The sequence below is a fragment of the Passer montanus genome, unplaced genomic scaffold (genome assembly GCF_014805655.1).
Source record: "Passer montanus isolate IOZ18808 unplaced genomic scaffold, ASM1480565v1 scaffold19, whole genome shotgun sequence".
NCBI classification, from domain to species: domain Eukaryota; kingdom Metazoa; phylum Chordata; class Aves; order Passeriformes; family Passeridae; genus Passer; species Passer montanus.
The window spans coordinates 10,220,936-10,245,086 of record NW_024366480.1 but is presented as its reverse complement, the minus strand read 5'-3'; the positions used below and the strand labels follow the sequence as shown (position 1 = coordinate 10,245,086).

The following is a 24,151-nucleotide window of genomic DNA, read 5'->3' as shown; positions in this document are numbered from 1 at the left end:
AGAATCCCTGCCAAACCCTTTGGACAAAACACCACTGATTTACATTTACTGAATGAGGGAGGAACCAGGCTCACTACATTAATTCCGCTGTTAATTCCACTGTTCTGGACTTAACATTTCTGAGAGTGATTGGCCCGTTGGCTTCCTTTTTGAAATGTGAGCACTTCCACTAGAGGTGGCCCAGGTGATGGGACAGGTGACAGTGACCCACCTGGCTTGTTTTGACAGCCCTTTCCAACACAGGCCCGGAACAGATTGGTCACAAGGCTCACTACATTAATTCCACTGTTAATTCTACTGTTCTGGACTTAACATTGCTGAGAGTGATTGGCTCGTTGGCTTCCTTTTTGAAATGTGAGCACATCCACTAGAGGTGCCCAGGTGATGGGACAGGCGACAATGACCCACCTGGCTTGTTTTGACAGCCCTTTCCAACACAGGCCCGGAACAGATTGGTCACATCAGCCCAAGGGATCGGGAAGCCTGTATGAACAAATCATTGGGATTCCTGTGCCAATATGAGTCAGGACACAAAGCAGGAGTTTGCCCACAGGTTACTGAAATCATGACAGCTTTTACAGCCATTGAAATACTGCAGCTGTGCTTGGAACAGCCTCAGACATCTGCACACCAAGCAGGATTTTTCCCTCCCTCTTTTTACCTGAAAAAAGCAGCCTGAAGTGAACTGGTATTGTCTGAACAGCTGAAAACAACTGGGGTTGTTTATTTTATTTACTCAAAGATTACAAAAAATAAAATGTTAGATGGGCCTCCAGAAATTCAGTGTCCTGTACCATGGACATAAAGGACTCCTGTACAGAAGGTTTCCACCTCTATTCACTGTACCTACACTAGCACTGGGGGCACTTCTATTTCTCTGTCCCCTCAGATTAATGAGTTAACTAGTAATTTTTAAAATTTATGTACTGAAGTCAAGAATTTCTTTCAATTAAAATTAGATAACAATTAAAGCCTCAACCCGAACTGATGCCAAAAAGGCCTGACCAAGTTTCATCTGTCAAGGTTTTAATTTCTCAGCAAGAGCTCTTACTCCCAATGTTTCATCTGCACAGGGAAAAATGCCTCATCCAGACCAAACATGGCTTATATCCAAGAGCACAAGTTCTCCACTCTGTTCTTTAAAACACACTCCAACAGCAGAAGCCACAGCACGGCCCCCTGTGCCAGAGCATGGCTGTCTGTCCTTCCTGTCCCTCGGCGGAGCCCTCGGCTGCTGCCCCACCCTCTCACAGAGGTGGAGACCCACAGAGCCTGCCAGGCCAGGCCCCTCCCGGGGCACTCTGCCTCGGCACTGTCCCTGCTGGCACAAGGGACTTGCTGCCACGTTTCCTCTGGAGTTTCTTGTGCCGCTGCCTTAACAGCGTGAGCTAGAAGGTCTGCCAAAGGATTACACTGCACAAACATATGATTTTAAACCAAACAACCCCACTCCCACAGCCTGGAAAAATTCCCCATCTGAACCGCAAGAGTTCTCAGACCAACCCTGCAAACCTTCTCTTCCCAAATCCCTCTTCTCTCTGAACTCCCTAGTCCAGGAGAGGAACCACAGCTGGTCCTTGAAGGGGAAGGGCGCCTTGAGCACAGCTAGAGCCTCATTCATCTAAATCCCAGCAGATCACCATGGAAGTCTGCAATCCCAGCATTTTGATTTGAGAGCTGGGAATACTGCATCCCAGATTTCTGCACCAATGAACACCTCTTGCAGACACACAGATGTGCCTGGGAGTCCCAAGGAGCTCCTGCTGTGGCACACTCCTACTGAGAGTCACTGCCTGGTGTTATCCCAGTGCAGGACATTCCTGCTAACAGCACTGCCTGTAGGAAACAGTGCCGGGCACAAAGATCTAGGAGGTGACTGGAAAAAACGAAAAAAACCCAAAACCGTCAGCTAAGAGACCAGAAGAAGAAACCATGAGATCAATCAATGACCAGTACAAGAAAAATGGCCTGGTCCCCACTTGTGCCTTTGTTGGTACCTTACTCAAATTGAGTTTATTTGGGTTTTTCTTACACTGCAAACCCAGACTGACTGAAAAATAAATGAAATTCCTTTTGATGTTCAAACAGTGCATCTCTTCTCAACCTTGCAAAAAAACATGCAGAGAAGTGTGCTCAGTGCCTTCAGTTGTCACAGGCACAATCCCAAAGCACCTGCAGGTAATCCCTTTAAAGCATTTCCCACACAGAAACATTACTACACATCTGCAGAAATGGGTCATGGAATTTCAAGCAGACAATGATCAGAGAGCTGTAAGATGTTTAAATATTTGGTTATTTATCTCTGCTAAGTGACAGTGTATTCTGATCAGCTAGATGTAGCCCTCAACAGAACTGAACCCTAAAATAATTCCATTTACTTGGGCTCTTTATTTTTCTGACCTAAATAGAATGTTAATTAAAACTAACAGGCAGAATCTGAAGGCACTCAGGCAGGGGGAGAAAATCATGCAAAATGAGGTTTTCTGTCATACTTTCATTTTTAAGGCAGTCTCTCAGTAAGTCCTAACTCTGCACATAAAGAAATTATTTAATCACTTGATATATCCTTTCCATGCTGGCACAGACAGGGAGACAAACCCTTCCCATCGTATCAAGGAGGACAGAGTGAGTGGAATACAGAACCAGCTTTTGCCCACCTGCCTGCCTCAGACTTCTCATCCTTCACAACAAAGGGCTGAAACCAGGTCAGAAAACGTGAGCTGCACACTGGCTTCCCCAGCAAATGACACGGGACTAACAGGAGCCTTTGCCAGCAGGAGGGAAGTCAATCAGAGAGTGTCTGAGCTGTGGGACAGACTTGGCCCTCCTGCCCCTCCACCAGCAATTCCAATCCTCCACCTCTGCAGCCTGACCTCTGGCAGCACAGGGACAAGGGGCCGAGCACTAACAAGGCTGGAACAAGTACCCTGCTGTTCTGTTGTCCTAATGAACCCACGGGGCCAGGAACTTGTGCAGCAGCCATCTGGGACATTCAGAGCAGGAAAAAAACCAGTTTCCAAGCCTTGCTCATGTCTTGGTTATAAACAACCCCACCCTTTACAGAGCTGCAGACATTTGCCAGTTTTATTGGCATGAAATCTGCAGGCAAGTGTGGCAAGGAAATGGCCATACAAAATCCTAATGGATCCCTGGGGGAGAAACAACTGAAGGGAGAGAACCTGCTGTGGAAAACAGCAAGCAGGAGAAAGGCAGTGCTGCAACCAGGACATCGGGAAAAAAGGAGTTTCCTGTGAAGAATTCTCATGAAGATTCAAGATGAGTGAGCCAAAATATTAAATGGCAAACAATGAAAATTGCCTGTGAAGAACCAATCTGGTATTCTACCACGCAGGTGAAGGTTGAGTGATGATACAGCTTTTTAAAACCATGAACCAACAGATGACAACTTGGGAGCCACTTCTGCTCAGGAAATCCTGACCAAAACAGAAATGAACTGAGGTACAGAGCTCAAATCTTTCCTTGGGAAAGGCACCCAGGAGGTAATTGAGCAGGATCTCTGGTGGCATCCCCAGACACTGCTCCAGAAAAGAAACAACACCCTTTAACAGTGCTCAGAACAAGGATGCACACTTCCCCAAACCCCATCTCCTCAGGCACACAACGAAGATTGAATTATTGGCACTGCTGACATGAGAAAATCCCCTATCAGAGTTCAGCAATAGAGTCCACATCCCTCAGGCTGCAGATCAAATTTCCCCAAACCCCATCTCCTCAGGCACACGACAAAGATTGAATTATTGGCACTGCTGACACTGCTGGCATGAGAAAATCCCCTATCAGAGTTCAGCAATAGAGTCCACATCCCTCAGGCTGCAGATCAAATGCTCTAGAGAAATGCTGACAATAAAGCAAGTCTTTCCTTCCCCTCTGCTTCCTGGGAATCATCAAACAGAGCAGAAAAGGGATGGATCCATGACACGCTGGGTGGAGGAGAAAAGATTACCTTCAGTGAAGAGAAGTGGCTTTGTCCTAAGTTGTTACATGGAAGGGGGATGCAGGCACTCTGAAACTGAAAACACTCAAGTCTCCCTTAGGAAAAGCTTCAAACTCTCCCTCAAATTCCTAGACTTGCACCACTACTGCATAAATAAAGCATCCAGAATTTCTGTCTCATTTTTCAACATAGAAGTGTTTTACCCTGAAGTCACTAGAAAATACCAAAGGGATCAGATATAATCCTTCATTTCACTGGACTTGTGGAACAGTACAGTGATGGAATTAGGTTGGGCCACATTAATTTCAGACTCCAAATACTGGGATTTAAACCCCAATACTCTTCCAGTGAATACTGTGCTCCATTCACAGTCAAGAGGATGATCTGGACCATCCTCTGGTCTCAACAGCCCTGTTCACCTCAGGAACTGCACACAGGACTCAACTCCAATTTAATTATCATTACAGACAGGCAGAAAACCCCTCAGATGATGGGATTTATGTTCTCTGAACAAAATGCAGAAATCAACTGGACTTTGCATATTTGCAAATTTTTTTGGGGTAAAATGGGAATCGTTGGTCTGGGAGAAGATGAGTCACTTCCAGGTGCTCTCCTTAGGGCAGCAGGGAGAGCTGCACTGCTCCCTGATTCCACACAATCTGCTGTCACCCCGCCTAGTCCTCCAGGGATTTTGCCAAATTTGAAAAGAAAAAGGGACATGCATAGGAAAAAAAAAGTATTTACATATTAAAAACCCACACCAAAAAAGCAGATGAAAAACACACACCTACAAAAAGTAATAAAGAAATCCCACAAAAATCCTCAAGCCTAAAAGAAAAAACCCTAGAATTTAGAAAATCAAACCTACCCCAAAAAAACCCCAAACCCACCATACTTCAAAGCAGACAGAGATGACTCTGCATCCTAACCACCTCCATGGCTGTGCTAAGGAGTACAAAAGCAGCCTCTGGGGAGTAAATAGCAACTTTCTGTTTACAAGAGAAGAAACTGCAGAATAATCTATTTTCAAAAAAAAAAAAAAAAAAAAAGGAGGTGAAAATAAGATATCCTCCTAAGGCTCAACTGCCAGGGCATCAGGTACCTGACTGATAAGTGAATAAATAGCAACTTTCTGTTTACAAGAGAAAAAACTGCAGAATAATCTATTTTCCAAAAAAAAAAACAGGAGGTGAAAAAAAGATAGCCTCCTAAGGCTCAACTGCCAGGGCATCAGGTACCTGACTGATAAGTGAAAATGTTCTGCTAAAATACATCAAAGATAAGCTGCCACAGCCATTTCTACTTCCTCAGGGAAAAAAAAGCTTCACACACTTTGGGTTCTGCAGGCTGGAAGAAAGGTGATTTAAGGAAGCTGTCCCTGGAAGACAGAAGGAGATACTGGATCAGTAATTTTAAATGAGAGGAAAGGAAAGCAGTTAGTGGACTGCAGGCAGGTTAAGGGCAGTTTGAACTCACAGTTTTCTGTACGTCTGACTGAGGTGGATGTTCAGACTTCCAGCCACTATGGCATTTCAGGCTGGAGGCAACAGGTTCCCAAGCAAAACAGACACTTGGAAGAATCCAGCAAAACCTCAACAATATGGTCAAAGTACTTCTGTGCTGTAGCATATTCCATCTCAAAATGCAGAATTCTTCATGATCATTAAGCAAACCCCTTGCCCCTGAAATAGCCACCAAAGTGTAGAAAACACAAAGAAAAAGTCCACTTAAATTTCAAACTTGTTTTTTAATGTCTTAAAAAGGTCACAAGATTTCTTTCCATCTTATTAATAAATTTTATTTGGACAAGTAGAGAACAACTTGTATCACAACAGCTTTTAAACAACATGATTAGACTGCAGCACTCCAAGGAGGCTCACAGATATGTACAGTATATGAAAAAAAAAAGTTGCACCTTCAGAGCTGATCATGATCAAGTTAAAAATACCTGACTTAAAGTACATGTGCTAATAAATTTCCTTTAGGTCATGACCAGCATGAAAATAATTAGGACACAGGTACTCAGCAAAGTTTTCTGCTAATGGATACAGCAATATGCTGCATTTAAGGATTAAAATCAGATTCTAGTTTAGTGTTAGCACTGAGCCCTTAAGAGAAATCCAAATTTCTACTTTTCCCATTTACAAACATCAAAGCTATTCCCACTTAAGGGTGTGCCCAGCTGCACACAAATCAAGTCCTTGACTGATAAAATCTTTAGCTCTAATACTGGAGGTCTCAGTCTCTGTACAAACTCGCCTCTCTGGCCATCCCGCCCATCAGCTGCTACAGAAAATACTTGCTAAGTTAACTCCTCAGGAGAAACAATGCAGGTGTCTGGAAATCATCACATCCTTTCTACAATGAAAATGATCTGCCAATTCAAGTTTCATTTGTTCAGGAAGACAGAAGATTTAAGGCTTCGGTGGCAAAAATAATCCTCTGAGCAGTGTTTGTCTAAAGTCAAGCTGACACAGGTATGTTTACTTTGCCTTGACTTAAAATCCCTGGTTATCAGGTTTAGATAACATCCACCTGTTAAATCTGGCAAGAAATCCCTCCTTCCAAACAGGTTGCTCTAAATCAACCATTTTAGAAGCATTTGAGGATAGTTGGTTTAATTTTTTTTTTAATTATAGCAACATTCAGAACTTAGTAAGTTGATGAAGCAGTGCTCATAGCATCATCTGCAATTTTGGTACTGGCAGGGTGGATGCTCGCAAAATACTTGACATCACTGTCACCATCCATTTGAAGAGCCATAATTGTCTGTTCCACAGCTTCTTGGTGAGAGTTGGCAGAATTCAGGAAATACTCTGTAAGAGAAAATGCACAAAACTTATGGGAGGAAAGGACAGCCAACCTCAATGCCAACCTCAGCGTGTACCCCGAGATACAAAATTGCAGAGGACAGTGCACTCTTACAGTCTAACTGGAATATCTCAGTAGGCACACAAGACACTTCCAAATATATCTATGAATTTGTCTTTAAAAAAATAGTGTTTCAGAGTACAGTTGTTCTAACTGTTCAAGTACTTGATTTCTACAGCCCTTCAGTATAAAAAGGTGACAAAACTCCATGGCCAAAGAGGAAGGAAAAGCCTGGAAGCAACTCCAGATGAGAGCACTTGTATTTGTGACAGAGGAAAGATACCATCCACCCATGGCCATGCCACTCCACTTCCCTGCCAGCCCTGCCAAGTAATTATCAAATGACAGACCTAAGATAACATGAAATAAGAGTGGAAGAAATTCCAACATTCGACACAAGGTGCATAAAAGCAGTGTAGCTACAAATGGCTCACAGGAAGATTAGTTGAAATCTGAGGTTTAAAAACTCCTGAACTGACTTTTTAAATCTGCATTTCCCAATCTATCCACCCTCCCTAATCATATACAGAACAGTTCTGAGGCAGAGACCACCTGCCATAAATTTACGTAGTGGCAATGCAGAATGGAGGTGCACTATCCATGCGGGGGACACAAAACCACCAATGCCACATGACAGCAGGAAGAACAGTGACATCCTTGGCACAGTTAACAGGAGATAAATCTGCCCATCAGCTGATCCATCTCAGCTGTCTCCATATGCTTCCTCAGCCAGCATGCACAAGTGCTCAGCAGTCATCAAGCCAGTGTATGGTGTTGAGAGTGGAAGTGACCAGAAATGGATGAAGTATTCCAAGTGCTGTTTTAGAGAATAACCTAATACTTCTCATGCTGCTTTCCTTTACTGCGCTTTGGACTCTGAGCACTGCTGACTCTTCTGGCACCTGCAACGCACCAGGGATGCTTTCCTAAGCACACTCTGCAATTTGAGAGTTGCATGGTTTATTTCCCTAAAGAGAATCCACAGAAGCTTTCTTCCCACTGCTACCATAAAATATAAAGCCCAAACAACAGCCATTTCTTCTCCCCCAAAGAGAAAACAAATGGTGGTTTATATTTGTGTATATTTTTCTTTCTTATTCTTATTACGCAGAATATCAACTTTTTTTTAAACTAAATAAAGGGCACTGTTCAACAGCTTCACAGATGCTAGCTGCTCACTTGTGCTTTCTGGTGACACCTCTACCAAGCAGCTCATTCATGGAAAATGACACCAAAGGAACAGGCTGGCATATGAGCAAAAACTCATTTCCTCAGCAGGCTGGACACCACAACAGGGTCATAGCTTCATGTCAGCCAAGGTAACATCTCACACCAAAGAGATGGTAAAAGCAACAACAGCCCACATCTGATGTTGCTTCTTCCTTCCCAGGTGAATTTAGGAAAACTGAGGGACAAAAAACCCCTATGCAGTCAGCCCACTGCAACTCCTTCTGCCACTAACCTTTCTCTAAAAGGGTTTGCTTCAATGTTTTTGCGAGCAGGACTCGAACATTTGGAACCTTGTCAGATGCCAAGTGTAGTAAGTGTGGCAACAGATGCACAGCAAACTGGTCCATGGGCAGGCAGTCATCTTCACTGATAGTCTGGCAGGAACACAGAGGCAATGACATTAAATTTCAGCACAGGGAGGATGAAATCTCAACACATAATCAGAAACCTGGAACTCCCTTTTTTCCCCTTTTATTTTTTTTTAAATCACTGTACCACTTGAAAACAGGAAAGAAAAGCAGAAGACCTTTACAATCCTTCTCACAGTTAATTTAGTCTTTGTTTGAACTAGATACTATATTGAGACAAAAATGGTTAATATCAATAAACACCTCTTATACAGAAACATTTCTCTAAATAAGCTCAAAGCTCACATTTCTCCAAACACTTCAAAGAACTGTCCACCTGGGCAGCAGCCACAGTGGCTCCCAGCCTACACCTCTGCTACAGCCTCCAAATTTGACCATTTCCTTGGGATCCCAGCTAGTTTCAACTCCTGTTTGCTCTGCTAGAATGCACTGGGTTTTGACCAAGCTGCACAAGCTGGTTGAAGAGGTACAGGCAGCAGCTACTGATTGATTTCTAAAGATTTATTATACAAATCTCACTTCATACTGAGCAACAAAGCAGCTTCCCAAATCAGAAATTATTTTGCTACACTTGTGCTCTTATATTCAATATCAGATTTGATGAGCTGGTGCCAATATACTAAGCTAAATATGCAGTCAAGCTGATCTATGCAGAAACAGAAAAAAACAACCATGAAACTATTCCCTTGGAAACAAAGTTCTCAAATATTCACCAATATAGTGTCAGGGGACAGCTGCAGAGTTCCAGTCCCCTTAATTCTGATCACCACCACCTCTCAAACAAAAACAAACAAATCAACCTCCCCAAAACCCCCAGAATATAAATGAAAAGACATTTCACCTGGCAAATAAAGACAAAAGTCTGCCGACCAGACCATTTGTGGCATCTACAGAACTTTTCAACAAGTTCATTCATGAGGTCTACCACGAAGGTTGGTGTTGAAGCCATGTACAGCTTTTTGACCATTTCACTAACCTTGAAGAAATGAGAAGAAAAAAACAAGTAAATAAAAAAATTGCCTCCTGACCACCAACCCTGAGAAGTCTGACATCCCAATTATTGAGATTGCTTTACCAGCTTGTAGGAAATCCAGCGGACAGAGGACACCTTGTCTGCACAGAGGCTGAAAGCAATGGGCCGCAGGTAGTCATAGATGTCCCTGGCACTGTACAGGTCTAGGAGCAAAATCAGCTGCCTACAAGATGGAAGAAGAACCAAAAGAGTATATCACAGTAAGAAAAAAGGCAGCTTGACTGAGTATCATCATTTATATGACAACACCCATCAAATATGCAGTGTGGCCATAATGAAGTTACTGGGAAGCAAAATCTATTTTTCAGTTGTCATCATCTGGACTGTGGGTCACTTACTCACAACAATGACAATATAACTACCGGGAATTTTTAAGCAAGGGGGACGTGGAGGAGGAGAAGGACCATCTACTAATCAAAAATTGAATTAGGAATAACACTGCAAAACATCTATTATATGATTTTCACATTTTAAAATATCCACAACAATGAAAATAATCATTCTGAAAACCACATACTCAGCCAGCTCAGCACGGAAACGCCAGTTCCTGCTGTTATCAGTCACCAGGAATTCCTGAAGCTGATAAAGATACTCTCGTCTTTTGTCAACATGCAGGAGCTGAAACAGTAAATACAAACTTACATAAAGACCTACAGGCTACAATCAGCAGACAGAAAAAGAGCTTTAAATACAACTAATGAAACACTCTTTTTACTTAAAAACCTTAAATCTTTAGCAACAGTGTTGCTTTCCTGGGCTAAACCCTGTAATGCTTAAGACTGTAAAATCACATGGGAACTACTGAGAGGAAAATGTGACAAGGCTCTCCTTTTACTCTAAGAAAGGAGGCGTAAACAGTAAAGATAGTTTTAGGATTTGTGTCTCTCAGCTCCAGAAATGAGGTAGTTACAGAGAAACCTCTACAGAAATTTGACAAGTAAGCCGTGTAGGCAGATTAGAGTCCCCCCAAAAAAATCATATATTGAATAAACATGAACAAAGCTCTTCAGAGAAAATAAAGCAGCAGCAACACAGATCACTTGCAACATATATTCAACAGATATCTGCAGAGATTGCCACAGAGTTACACGGGCAGGATCACAGACATACCTTCAGGAAGTCATGCAAGTGCTTAAGCACACCTATCCTCACTTCATCTAGGTCCTTCAAAAAGCCATTGAAGACAGGAACTAAATCTCCAGCTGTAAGCTGGTCTCCAAGGATGACGGCAAGTTCATGTATAGAAAATGCCAGTGTCCGCCGAACCTTCCACTGCAACATAAATAAAACAATGTTACTGATCCAAAGTGCTCCAGTCAAACCTGAGGGTCGGTATCCAAGCTGGGCTCCCAGCAAACTCCACTACTTACAAATATCTTTACAGTGTCTCATGTAAAAATTGAAAATTACACTGGAAATTTGAAATGAAATAAAAAAGGAAAATGGAAGAGAAGACAAATGACAAGGTATCATTTCTTCCACCTGAATATCAAGGAACTGTTCAAATATAAGTCATCAAAGTATTTTCATTTTCCAGGTGCTAGGAAGCAAAATAGTATACCTGACATCAGTACTCTTGCACACATTACTTTTTCCTTTAAAGTCTTCAGCATAAATTAGTTTCATGCTACTACTCTCTCATTCTGTTTTTAAAATTAAATGAGTAATATATATATATATATATATATATATATATATATCCCACAATATTTCAGCTGGGATATTTTTGCTTCCATAATAGGTAAAGTCTCTTTCACACTCAGTGCTTAGCAGCCCAAGGACCAGTGGAGCTTTCAGACACCCTAAATGGAGGGCACATTGTTTAATCTGAGTAATTATTTCAAGAAAGTATTTTAAAAATAAAATAGCAGCTATTCTTTAACCAGCACTTTCCAATTAGCATGGGCACTGTTCTTTTGCCCTGGTTTGGTGATGCAATCTTAATTCAGATTAGACTGGCGATAAGCTTTGGACACTTCTGAACACAGGGCAATTTGTTTATACTTGTGTTTTAAATTTATTAGCTGGCTGTTTTTAATGGCTGCAAAGGAGCCTGGAAAACATGAGCAATAGCCATGTATAAAATTACTCACAATGTATCACTGAGAAATGCTGCTCTGACAGAGCAAGAAGCAAGTTCAACAGAGGTGAAGCAGTCTGAGAATATTTAAAAAAATAAAAAGAGCATCTCCAAAAAAGGAAACAAAGGAGGTCTGGGAAACAACTGTAAACCACAAAATGCAGAAAGCCACCTCCTTACCACCTGACGACAAGGAAAATGCTGCTATTTCCAGGATTTGTTTTTAAAGCAGCAGTGCTGCTGCATGGTGATAGCAATGTTATTCCTGTATGACTAACTGGATGTGGCACCAAGGCCTGGTGTGAGGCTGACTCACTGAGCTCCAGACATGCCTGCAGGGCCATGTCTGCTCACACACAGCACAGCCCAAATTCTCAAACCTAGGAGGCTCCCAGACACTGCCATAAGATCTCAAGCATGCACAGGAAATCAGAAACTTGTCCTCATTTTCCTACTGGAGATCCATCTCCCACTTTAACCAGCCCATTTCTGTACTGCCTGAGCACCACACACCCCCGCCTTGCTTCCTCTGAAACAACCACTGCACCATCATTCCTTATAGGATAATCCCAGGGACGGAAAGCTCTGTGTAAAAAGCACAGCATCCCAATATCCAGTGAACAAGAGATACCATTACAGAGGTTCCAACTAGTCTTTGTCACATCTCAGCATTTCAGACTGCTCACTGCTTGAGCTCACCTGCATGTCAGATGCCAGAGTCTCGTAGGTGTCCTTCAGGCAGTGCCAGTTCTGCCTGCCCAGGGTCAGTGCCACGCCGGGCAGGCTGTAGGCGCAGTGCTTGGCGATCTCCGTGTCCACCGTTTGTGCGCGGGACGGATCAGTCATGGATAAATACTGATCCAGCAAGGCCTGAGGTACAACATCCTGCAGCAAGACAAAGGCACAGCATCCACGCTATTTCCACTGCCTCCTCATAAGGCTCACATAATTCCTGGGCAATCTTTTCCCACTTTTTTCCCCACAACTACAGAATATTATTTAATTACAGTGTCTTAATAAGAGCACAACAGTTTTGTATCTGCTAAGTTCCACCAAAAGGTTCAAAAGAAACAATAACATGACTGGGGACTATTTGGAAATATGCAGACCAACTCAAGAGTAGAGCAAATGGACAAGTCTCTTTAGGGAGTCTAGGAAATGGGAAGACTGCATTCTACCCTTTGCAAACATTCAGGCTCACATGTTGTGCAAATTGGCCATTTTATGTCATCCATGAAGACAGGTAAAACAGCAAATGATGTGATTTGCTCAAAAAACCTTTCCTAATTCTCTCAAAATCTTAGAAGGTGGAAAAAGAAAACTAAATTAAAATGCCTTGGGGAGCAGGGAAGGGAGTACAGTGTGTTCAACTGCTCCCAGACTCCCTGAACAGTCAACAGGGAGAAAGAGGCTTCTCCAGAGACAAAGAGATCTCTGGTGAAGAACTATCCTTCTGTCCACTGAGGAATCAAAGCATCTGAACCAAAATTCTGTGAAAACCTCTTTACTACTGCCTTTGCTTCAGCTGTGTCAGGGACTGACTCTATTAAGGGGTGCACAAGAGCATTTGCCTAACACAGCTGCTGAATAGCTCCACTGACAAGAACAAGCAGGGACTGAGGTTCCCAGTCAAGGAGTCACACTGATGCACTCTACAGAACAACAAACATTTGATTCCATTTGGAAAAAATATCAGAGGCAGTTCCAGCTTAATGAAACACTCCCAAAACTGCTCTGCAAAAAGCTATCAAGGGGTGGGGGTGGTTTCTCTCAAAACATGCAATAAAAAAACCCATCCTGTTTCCTCAACAACTTAATTCCCATTACAGCACGGTTCCCATCAAAAACTAAACCAAAGGAAACCATAGAAAAATCTATGACAAGTGTTATCTCATGTCAAAATAATATTGTCATCTCTCATGCATAAATGTAACAGAAGCAACTGCTAAATGAAGCCATTGACTCTGAAAACAAGGACTATTTTAAAACTACTTAAGAGATATTTAACAGAAACTAGATCATGTCAGAAATGACTGAATGAAAAAGGGGATAAAGGAAATACCCATATATATTCAAAAAAACTCCACTTATCTGCTACACATAGGAAAACCAGAAGTCACTGTCATTTACCTGTACTTTGGATTTTCTTTCTTCTTCAGGGCTGAAACTACTGTTGGTACTCAAATCTGAATCATTATGAATATAGTGAAGTGTAGAATCCATAGTCTGTGAAAAAAAAGAAAATAAAAGGTCACATAAAACACACTCTAAGATTAAACACAAAACAAATACCAACATAAAGAAGTGCTTTATGCCTTGCCTCAGAGTCTATTTCTTAGATTAAAGGAATATATGCATTAATATCAAATACCATTTTGCTGCAGCCCAAAATCAAAAGGTCTGCAAGATAAATCTGCTTTCAATTTCAAACAGAAGCTTCTCTTACTCTGCTCCATTTTGGTTCTTATGGAATGAAAATCACAGGAGAGGAGTACTTTTGAGACGGCATTAAGGAAAATATAACTAACATATGGGCCCTTTGCTTCTCCCCTGAATGGAAAGTAAGAAACCACCTGCAGCTGATTTTGATGGATTTGTTGCTTTGGATCTGTGCTAGAAAATGGTCATAACAAAGCCACCCTCACACTGAAGAGTAGAACCTGATAAGACTCATGCTGTTGCACCTTTCCTGGAGGTGATTATTCTATAATCTTCTCTGGACAAGCTTCACCTTATAAAACTGAGTCCTACTTGGCCACAGCTGCTGACAAGAGCAATAACTTCTCTCAGCAGCCCTATTAAAATCCTTTTCAGCAATCATTTTAGCACCCTGGCTACACATCTGGGCCTTGAGGAGTGGCAGAGGTGTGATGGGATGCAATGAGCTGTGCTGCTGGGGGGATGCAGTATCAACGCTTTCAGTACAAGTGCAGCTCCCCAGATACGATGGGCTTTGCTAACAAACCATGGATCTCAAGCAGAATGCAATGAATATCTGAAAAGTAGATCAGGCTGCTGTGTGCTGGAACAGGACAAAAGCATTTTTGCTAGATTTGAGCCAAGGTCTATCTATTCACAAATGCTGCAGGGTGAGCTTCTAGGGTCAACACAAGCAACCAGAACACGCCTACTTCCACCAGCTGCTCAGATTTTGACAACGAGAATTTTCCAGCAAACTACAAATTTCTTCCAAAAAAAGCCTCCAGCATATAATCTGTCTTCCTTGGTTTGACTTCAGACAGTTGCTTTTTCCTTCTCCACGAGCTGCTTTCATCTAAGCACTGGGCTGTAATTTTAGCTGCTGAGGTATAATTACAGGTGATAAAGAACAGGCAGAGCTGTGAGGCAATTGCGTATCTCTGCCACAGCAGCCCATGTCACCTGTCAGGCTTAGGAAGCAGCAGCAAGGAGGTGTTAAAGACCCAAGGGGAGAACAGATTTGCAAGCAACTCCATAACTAAATGTGTCCAGCAGCACACAGCTCCAACTGTAAAACCTCCAGAGGCTTGGAAAACTATCTCTGCAGGATTTTTAGTTTGACAGTTAATTCCTCCTTCACTCTTTTTTAGCCTTTTGTTTGTTTGGGTTTTTTCCCCCCGGAAAAAGAGATTATTTTCAGCATTGCTAGTCACCAGTTTTGATGTCTTGCAAATCAAGGAATTATGAGGCAGCCAGTACACCTAGCCACAGTGCCTTCCATGAGCTGCCAGTTTGCACGGATGCAGAGGTTAGTCATCCATTCTGTTACAATAGAAGTGAAAGGACTCCATCTTACATTCCCTGCTCAGTTCCAAAAGCTTAAGCTTTAATAAAATCACACTTTATGGATTGAACCAGTCAAACAACTGAATATAATGGAGGGTATCACAGATGGGAATGTTTTCACTCAGCCACTTTCAAAGTCAAATATGCATTCCAGAGAGGAAGAGCTTCAGCAGAGAAGAACAACAGCCATCAGTCAGTACTTAGGTTATGCATTATCTCCATCCCCAAAAATGAAGTTCCATCTTTTTCCATGCACACACCAAACTGAGCATTGCACAGAGCCAGGACATAAAAATTCAGCAGGGTTTAGCCTGAAAGCTTCTTGTGTACCAAATGCAAAATCTTTGCCACGGCCTTAGAGATCTCTAAGGCTAAGCTTCCCTTGGCTGTGTAACAAGAGCTCTGGGGTTGTGCTCCAAAGATCTCTGCTCTGTGTCAAGGGCTGCACACCAGGACAGGCAGTGCTGGTGCTTCCTGATGGAGCAGCTGGCCCAAACAAAGAAGTGGCCAGTGTCAGGGGTCCCTCTCCTTCTGGCATCCATCCTATTCTTACTAGAGAGAGGTACTTGTGCCAGACAGGAGTGGGAACGTTTTAGCCCAGCTTCCATTCTCCCTCTACCTCCAAATAAAAACAGACTCCAACATTCATCCCCTTATCAACCCTTATAAAGAACATATAACCTAAAGAAAATAAAAACAGTGCCTCTTGAGAAAAAATAAACAGCTGCCCTCAACAAACAAGCTTCATCATATCCCAAAAATCTTACTGGTCCACTCTATTACATCATTTATTTTCATTTGAATAGAGAATCTCTCTTTAACATGCAGCAGTAACTCCTTTATGAGCCAATACAGCTGCCAAAGGACAAGCAGCCTGTGGTTTTGCTTAGTGGTGTATGGGCAGAACCGTGCAGGCTGCATTCAAATACAAAATGCTGGAGTTTGATTTCTCTCAAGTGTCCAGTACCCTACTGACACACTGCTATGCTGAGACTTAAAAAACTCAAGAAAAGACAAGAAGAAACAAATCAACAAAACCCTGACTAAACTAAAAAATCCCATCAACCACCTATGAAAATCAGAGGTCTCTTCACTGCTAGGGGCAACAGTCTACTTGCTCAACAGATCACAGCTTGATTCCCAGAATTCTAGGTCACCTCTATAATATCTGCTCACTTGTAAAATGAGGACTTGATTCAGTGCCAGTAACAAACAAGAAACTGACAGATTAAGACCATCCTTTTAAAGTGTAAAACTGAAACATGCAAAATCAACATATACCAGCAATGTGGCTGGTTCTTAAACTTTCTGTTAGCACTATACTCTGTATACAAAAACACAAAACACAGGACAGGTCCCTCTGCACAAACACCACCCTCACCATCCCCCAAAATTCTTAAGAATGGAGAATAAATGTACACTGTAATTTTAGGTTAGCATTAGAAAGAAGAAATCCTATAATAAAAAAAAGCATTTTGAGCCTGACATAAAGAAATTGGAGACAGGCTGGTATTTTTGAAACAAACCACATTTGTAGAGTTAAATTACAATTGTGTATCACCAGCAGTAACCAAGTAAATGTCACATTCCTGAACTCCTCGTATATTTTTGGTCTTGATGGTAGTCCAACAGCTTAGAGAAAAAGTTAATTAAATGCCATCAAGAAACACCGCTCTAATTAAAGAAGGTATTAACTGGTATGAACTGGTATTAACTCCTAGACGTTTCAAAGATACTTGTCAAAATTTCATCTGAAAAACACAATTTCAGTAGTATGATTCAACAAATCACTTGCTCTGGTTTTATGGAGCCTATTTTGGAACCATTGCTTTCTGCAACAGCAACAGCATTTAATACCACCTGAGCTTGTGGCATTATATACAGTGAATGTAGTGGGTTTGGCCTGACAGAGCAAAGAACAGAAAAGAGTATCAAATACCAGTCAGGCAGGGAACAGGGAGAAGGGCTGAAGAAGTAAATTAAAAAAACTTCAAGATGTTACTGATTGCTAAAGTAACTTTCTCTTTCAGCAGTGTGCCCTGGTGGCCAAGGAGGCCAACAGCATCCGGGCCTGTATCAGGAATAGCGTGGCCAGCAGGAGCAGGGAGGTCATTCTCCCCCTGTACTGGGCACTGGTGAGGTCACACCTTGAGTGCTGTGTCCAGTGGCCCCTCACTTTGGGAAGGATGTTGAGACGCGTGACTGCGTCCAGAGGAGGCAACGAGGCTGGTGAGGGGCTTGGAACACAAGCCCTGTGAGGAACTCCCTGTGAGGGAGCTGGGGGTGTTTAGCCTGGAGAAAAGGAGACCCAGGGGTGACCTTACCACTCTCTACAACTTCCTGAAAGGTGGCTGTAGTGAAGTGGGGGTTGGTCTCTTTCTCCAGGCAGCAACTGACAGAATGGGAGGACACAGTCACAAGCTGCGTCAAGGGAAATATAGGTTGGATATTAGGAAAAGGTTTTTCACACAAAGGGTGATAAAGTACTGGAATTGTCTGCCTGGGGAGGTGGTGGAGTCACCATCTCTGGATGAGTTTAAAAAAGACTGGATGTGGCACTTGGAGCCATGGTTTAGTTGAGGTGTTAGGGCATGGGTTGGACTCAATGATCTTGAAGGTCTCTTCCAACCTTGTGATTCTGTGATTCAGTCCACACAACATCTCAGTTGCAGGTCCTGAACTTCTCTCATGCAGACCAGTAAACAATCATAAATCAATTCACAGGGAACAAAGTATCTCATTCTCCAGGTTCAGGGAGGGGCACTGGAGAAGAAGATTCACTCATTATCAGTACAGGATCTATTTTAATCAAGGCACTTTCCCATTAATAAAATGTGGTAGCATTAAAACATCTCCAAATGCAACAGTCACAACAGAGATTTTAACAGAAACAGTTGAAAGAATTTACATGGACAAGCACAGAACTGGCAAAAACAAAGGCACCCAACACAAGTCATTTCATTTTAGTATAGCACTTCAATACCATCCAACAAAAGGGAATGCCACATCAGCCAAAAGTAGAAAGCATTTGGCTGCAATCATCACATGAATGCAAATCACAGCTCTGTTACTGGAGCCCTGGAAATCCTAATGGGAAAACAAAGTACAAAACTCTCTTCTTACCTCTACAGTGTCACCAATTAAAGGCACAATATCACCCAGTATAGGTTTAAAACTTTGTTGGTCATTGATGGTTAGTTCAGTCTGTGAATCTGTTCCCTTGCCAACACTGGCCATTGTCTCTTCTTGAGGGTGCAAACTGGATGCTCTGAGTGCAGCAGACAACACCTCCACTTGTGCTGCAGTACACGAAAGAGAAATACATGAGAGACCAAACCGCAATAAAACTTTTAGCAAGTCCACAGATTCACCTTTTAGACAGAGACTAATTAACTGAAAGATGGCAGAGGAACTACAGGAGAGGTACACCAACTTAAGATCATATTGGTAAATCCCAAACTAGTGAGCAATTAAGTGCTAGATTAACACCCCACTCTTTTTCTAGGGTACTCAACCAAACCACAGTCCAGTGAAATTTGTCCCTCAAGCTGAAATAAACAAACAAACCCCGTAATTCGAGATGAATAAGGAGACTGCTGTAATGGCAGGATCGGCTCTTTAACAATTTTAGTAAATATTAATGGTGCAAACAGGTTTTTTGGGACAGAACAGCCCATGAATATTAACTTACAGACGGGGCCATTTGTGGGAGGTGAGACTAAGAAAAAGGGACAAAGTAATTCAAATAAAGATTGAGAACAGGTTTTGTAATACACAAAGGATTTCAGTTCTGAGAGATTGTTCCTCCCTATATATATCTTCATTAAATTCTTACGTTTTAATAGCAACTCTAAAGCAAAATCTGTATAGAAAGATGCCAGACCAAATACTTCAGCCTTCTTGGATCCTCCAAACAAATAAGAAGGTTGCACTGTATGATGTTCTCTTATTCATCTAAAGAAGGCATTAGCACTTCATACTGTGCTATCCACTCTTTTGGAAAAGATCCAGCAGGTCTGAGAGTGCTTTGCTTTCCATCCCTCTGTTTACTGGCAATTAGAAAAAGCTTTGTTGAGCAATGCTCCTTGGATATCAGGTATCAGAGGCAATCTCAGCTGCAAGTGACACAGAATTCAGTGCAGACTAATCTACTCTGCCACTCTCCTCCTCCACTTCTTTCCAAGAAGGCAGGAAGGAATAATCTCCTCACTTATTAAATTTATCCAGCCATCCGGAAGATCTGTTCCTCATAGATTTTTGTCTTTTCCAAGGTTTCTTAAATGTTCACTGTGAAATTACACTACAACCCATATGCTTCTTTTTAATCCCATATTGCCATACTAAACTACAGAAATCTGAATTTCTCCCTCCAGCATTTTGAATATGGTTGTTATCAAGTACTAAACAAAGTTGGACACATTTGTAGATAGAAGAAACAGATATGATATACAACTGTTACAAGAAACAAAAATTGTTAACTCAGCAAAATCTTAGATTAGAAGCCTTAGCAAAATCTAGCAAAAATTGGAAACACACCGTGGGTTCACTGGTTTGTTGGTAGAGTCTGATGAGCAGGAATAAAGACAAGTCTTTACAATACACAATGCTAACTCTCTAACTCTGTCAAATCTCTGATAAAATAACCCAAGGATATTCTCACTGTATTACTGTATTCCTCAACAACAGGAAAAACAAAATGTGAAAAACTTAAAGTGTAACCAACATAATACTAATACTTCCACTATAAAACATATGAAAACTATAGTTTAAATATATGTATTATAATTTACATATAAATATATAAAAATAAGGAATTTTACAGTTTCTAATATTAATAAAACTGCTACAGCCTTACCCTTTAAGTATTACTTCACTGACAATGAACTTGTGTATTCTAAGACCCATGAGGATAAAAAAGATCAAGGTTAATAAATTTTTCCAAAACTTAGATGTTAAATAAACCACCCTCAAAACCAGGCAAAATAAGTGGCTATGCTACAGCAAGAAATGCCTGGCTTATTTTCAAACTATTTTAATTTAGAGAAATCAAACAAGGAAATGAAAAATAATTCTGCTGTACATTGAGATATTTTTCTTGAAGACCCCTTTCGTGAAGGACAACTTCATGAAAAATGTTCATTCCTCTCACCTTCACTTAGAAGCAAAGAAAGCTTACCCTAACTAGGTAAACACATACTGCTTCAACACTGTTTATGTATTTTCTGAAAAATATGAAGGACAACTTCATGAAAAATATTCATTCCTCTCACCTTCACTTAAAAGTGAAGAAAGCTTACCCTACTAGGTAAACACATACTGCTTCAACACTGTTTATGTATTTTCTGAAAAATCCACAGAGAGCACCAAATATTACTTACAGTAACAAAAGTATCTACAGCAGTAATTGGTAATTTTCCAAGACATATTCCCCACCCATGCCCCACTGTCAGCCTGCACACCTGGACCACCCTTGTTTAGGGGCTGCTTTAACAGGATGGAGGCAACACCAATCCTGATTTCCTCTGCCTGCCCTAGAAGGAATATGGCAAAAATGTGCATTTCCTCAGCTTCTTGTCAATTCTACAATCCCAAGATGTGGGGATGAAGGACAGGAGAAGCCAAACTCCCAAGGATTTCACTGACTGGCAAGTGCCTTCTTTCTTCTTTCAGTGCTTATTTGTGACTTAAGTGCTGCCACTCACTGAAAGGTGAATGTCCTTTAGTCCATAAACACCTTCAGGTCCTAGCTAAAAGAAGAGCCAAGCATTACTGCTGCTTCTCATCTCTCATGAAGAGATTTCCTACTGACATGAGACAGGCAGTGGTTTGCAGAAAATCATTTCAAATTCAAGTAAAGGATAAGGCTCCCCTTTCAGGAATTCCCCTTCAAGAAGGGAATTCTGGCTAACCAGCCTTCACAACTACCATCAGTAAAAACGGGAGTGTAAAGGCCAGTTTTGCACATAGCACAGAACTCAGGTAACTGCTTTGCTCAGATAAAGGCAATGTTCACTGGATCTTAGACCATTAATTAACTCTTTCTTCAACTTTTGCTCCAGGTGAGATGTATTTTTAAACAAAAAATATTTAGTCTTGGCTACTGTACCTGCATCCTAAAATAACTGGTACAATCTGTAAATTCAAAGCCACATTTTTGTCTGGTCTTACTGAATTTCTCGGTTTTCGGGAATTTCTGTTCTTTCAATAAACCTTATTGTTGTTTTCTGTTTTTCCTGACGTTTCACTAGAAGACATTGATGTTTCTTTTTTTTTATTTTTCCTTTCTTTCTTTTTTCTAAAGGATCTGCCTTCCTTAGCCTTACTTCTTACTCAGAGGCAAAAGCTATGGGCTGCAATAATGGGCACAGAGATGACGTAACTAAAACAGAAGAACAGAGTTTCTTCTCCACTTACTCCTCACCTGTTCCATTAACAACATATTTTAGACTTTTATTGCAGGCAGTGCCACTAACCTAACTTATAAACATAGTTCTTATAAGGGAATGGGATCAATTGACCCCACATTTGGGCTGGTTTGTCCATATTAGGTCTCCTTTTGGCAAAGCAGCTTGTAACTAACTGGCTTAGGCCACAGTTAGCCTCAGTAGCCTGCAAGCCAGGCTTCCCCTATCCCCCCTAATAATATTAAGGAAAGCTGACATTACATGATTTAGCCCTTTCTATGCAGACTGTAAGATAAAGCCAGTTGAAGAAAGCATCTGTGGAAGGAAAAATAAAGAATAAAAACATCTGAGGAAAGAAAAGCGAACTCTGAAGGAAGTGAAGACAGCAGCAGTCTCAGGGAACTGGAAGAACGTGACCTGAAAAAAGACCCTGTTATAATTTTTAAAAAGCTGGCATACTTCACAGGAACGTGCAAGTTCCCATTCTCCCAGTCTGAGACCTTCCAGATGTCTGGCCAGTGGATTGGAAAGGTCCTTTCGAGAGGGATTACAATAGCAGTGCTTAACTTTGCACAGCCCATGTAGCTCTGCTAGCCAGCAGTTTGCCTGTGAGAAGACAGGATCTCTATCTTGGTTGTTGACTGCTCAACCACCTATTACTCAGATTTACCACTTTGGCAATAAGCTAGCTCTGGAAGGAAAGCCCCAAGGTGAAGAGTGAGATTCAGGTGAAGCAGTTTATCCTTTTCTTTAGAACGAGATTAGGGAAAAAAATATTCTATGATGGTTACTGATTACTGTTAAAGAACTGTTTTTGCTGGAGATCTCATCAGTCTCCATGCCTTGAACCAAAGGCTTGAAACAGAAATAGCTCTATTGAGGTGCATTGCAGAAAACCCCAAACAAACCAATACCACCCCCCCAAAAAAAACCCCCCAACACAAAACACCAAACCAAAACCACACAACCATGACCAGTGTGTATGTAAACAGTGACCCCTTAGTGTTTGGCATCCAAGACATCTGGAAGATGGGGATATGCACTGAACATGCCATACTCTGGGCTGCACAACCTGGTGATGCCTTTCCTTTGACTCTTCCCATTGGCAGGGTACACTCAGGTACTCCTCAGATAAAAACGGAGTTATTATTTCTCAATACTTCTGCTGTAATGATGCAAGCAGGTGAGGGGAGAAGCAACTCACACAACACAGAAGGGTGAATGGGGACATGTGAAGCAGAGGAATGCCAAACCCAGAAAGAAAGAGAAAGGAAAATAAAAAAAAGGAAATAGGAAGGGGAATACAAGTGGAGGGAAGGGGATAGGGGTACAAAGGTATAGTAGCTGCTAGAGATGAAAATCCAGTGCAAAGCAGAGGGTGATGGGAGGAAGGAACAACAAAAAAAACCACTAAGAAAACCCAAAAAACCTCATCTTTTTCTGACTCAGAAAAAATAATTGCTGGCTGAACTCCAGCACCAAATCACATCTGCCTCAGCTGTCAGGGATGGGCTCTGAAACCAACTAGCAAAATAGAAATAATCAACCTCCTCTGATTGACTAGTGAAGAACAGCACCTTATTACCATCACTAGATATCCTGTAAAGTCAAATAATAAAAATTCACTATGATCTTAAGAAACTTTAAAAACCCTGTGCCATTATGATTCTACACAACAGGAATTAATTTTCTTCTTCTCATAAATTTCTAAAACATAAAAAAGAAAAAAAAAAGAAAAAAGAAATAACCAAATACCCATGTCAAAAGAAGGCTACTGAATTTGCACAGTCAAGCATAGATAGGCAAGGTACAGCCAGAGACAAGGTCATCTGAACAGCTTTATCTTACTGATACATGCAAAACATCATACACTGCAGTCTCATTCCCAAACCACGCTTCATCTTGTCATGCCTTCAGGATCCTTGGCCAATTTGCTATAGAAGCCAGAAGATGTGTACCCATGGAAGCTCTCCAGTATGGCAGGCCTCCACTTACCCACCACAGAGAACACAGCATCTTCCACTCCCATCCCTTGGCTGGGAATGCAGCAATAAAGACAGGAGCACAGCATGGAAGCAGGAGTCCAGGACTTAGGTGACAGCAAGCCAATGAAGAAAATAAGTGCAAGAAAAAGATCACAGGAATTTAAAAAGAAATAAAGAGAGGAAAAAAAACCCTCCTAGCTTGCTCAGTCATTGCTGTCAAAGCAAAGCCTACTCACAGTACAAGACTCAAAAACATAATGGCCAGCTTTGCAGAGAGGGGAAGTGCAGGCAGGGTAAGACCCTACGGACCATTTGGGACCAAAGCTGTTTGGCATACATTGTAAGCCATGTATACTGGAGACAAAATTATCTGTGAAATTAGGTAGTTTCATAAAATTTCCATGAAAACAAACTAAGATAAGCTTTTGACTGAATATTTATAGCATCAGTTTGCAACAAC

The 24,151-nt window shown here is 41.6% G+C and overlaps 1 protein-coding gene across 9 annotated transcripts in view; it reads right to left on the bottom strand.

Moving 5' to 3' along the window:
- Positions 1-5,682: 5,682 nt before the first annotated feature.
- PPP4R1 (protein phosphatase 4 regulatory subunit 1) overlaps positions 5,683-24,151 on the bottom strand; it is a 65,126-nt gene continuing 46,657 nt past the window's right edge. For all 9 annotated transcript variants that reach the window (XM_039706093.1, XM_039706096.1, XM_039706095.1 and 6 more), the window contains 9 exons: positions 18,426-18,601; positions 13,668-13,763; positions 12,237-12,422; positions 10,568-10,729; positions 9,975-10,075; positions 9,500-9,620; positions 9,266-9,400; positions 8,289-8,430; positions 5,683-6,771 (listed from right to left, as the gene is read on the bottom strand). In XM_039706093.1, coding sequence (XP_039562027.1) covers positions 6,608-6,771; positions 8,289-8,430; positions 9,266-9,400; positions 9,500-9,620; positions 9,975-10,075; positions 10,568-10,729; positions 12,237-12,422; positions 13,668-13,763; positions 18,426-18,601 — 1,283 coding nt within the window. In that variant the 3' untranslated portion in view covers positions 5,683-6,607. The remainder of the gene's footprint in view (positions 6,772-8,288; positions 8,431-9,265; positions 9,401-9,499; positions 9,621-9,974; positions 10,076-10,567; positions 10,730-12,236; positions 12,423-13,667; positions 13,764-18,425; positions 18,602-24,151) is intronic.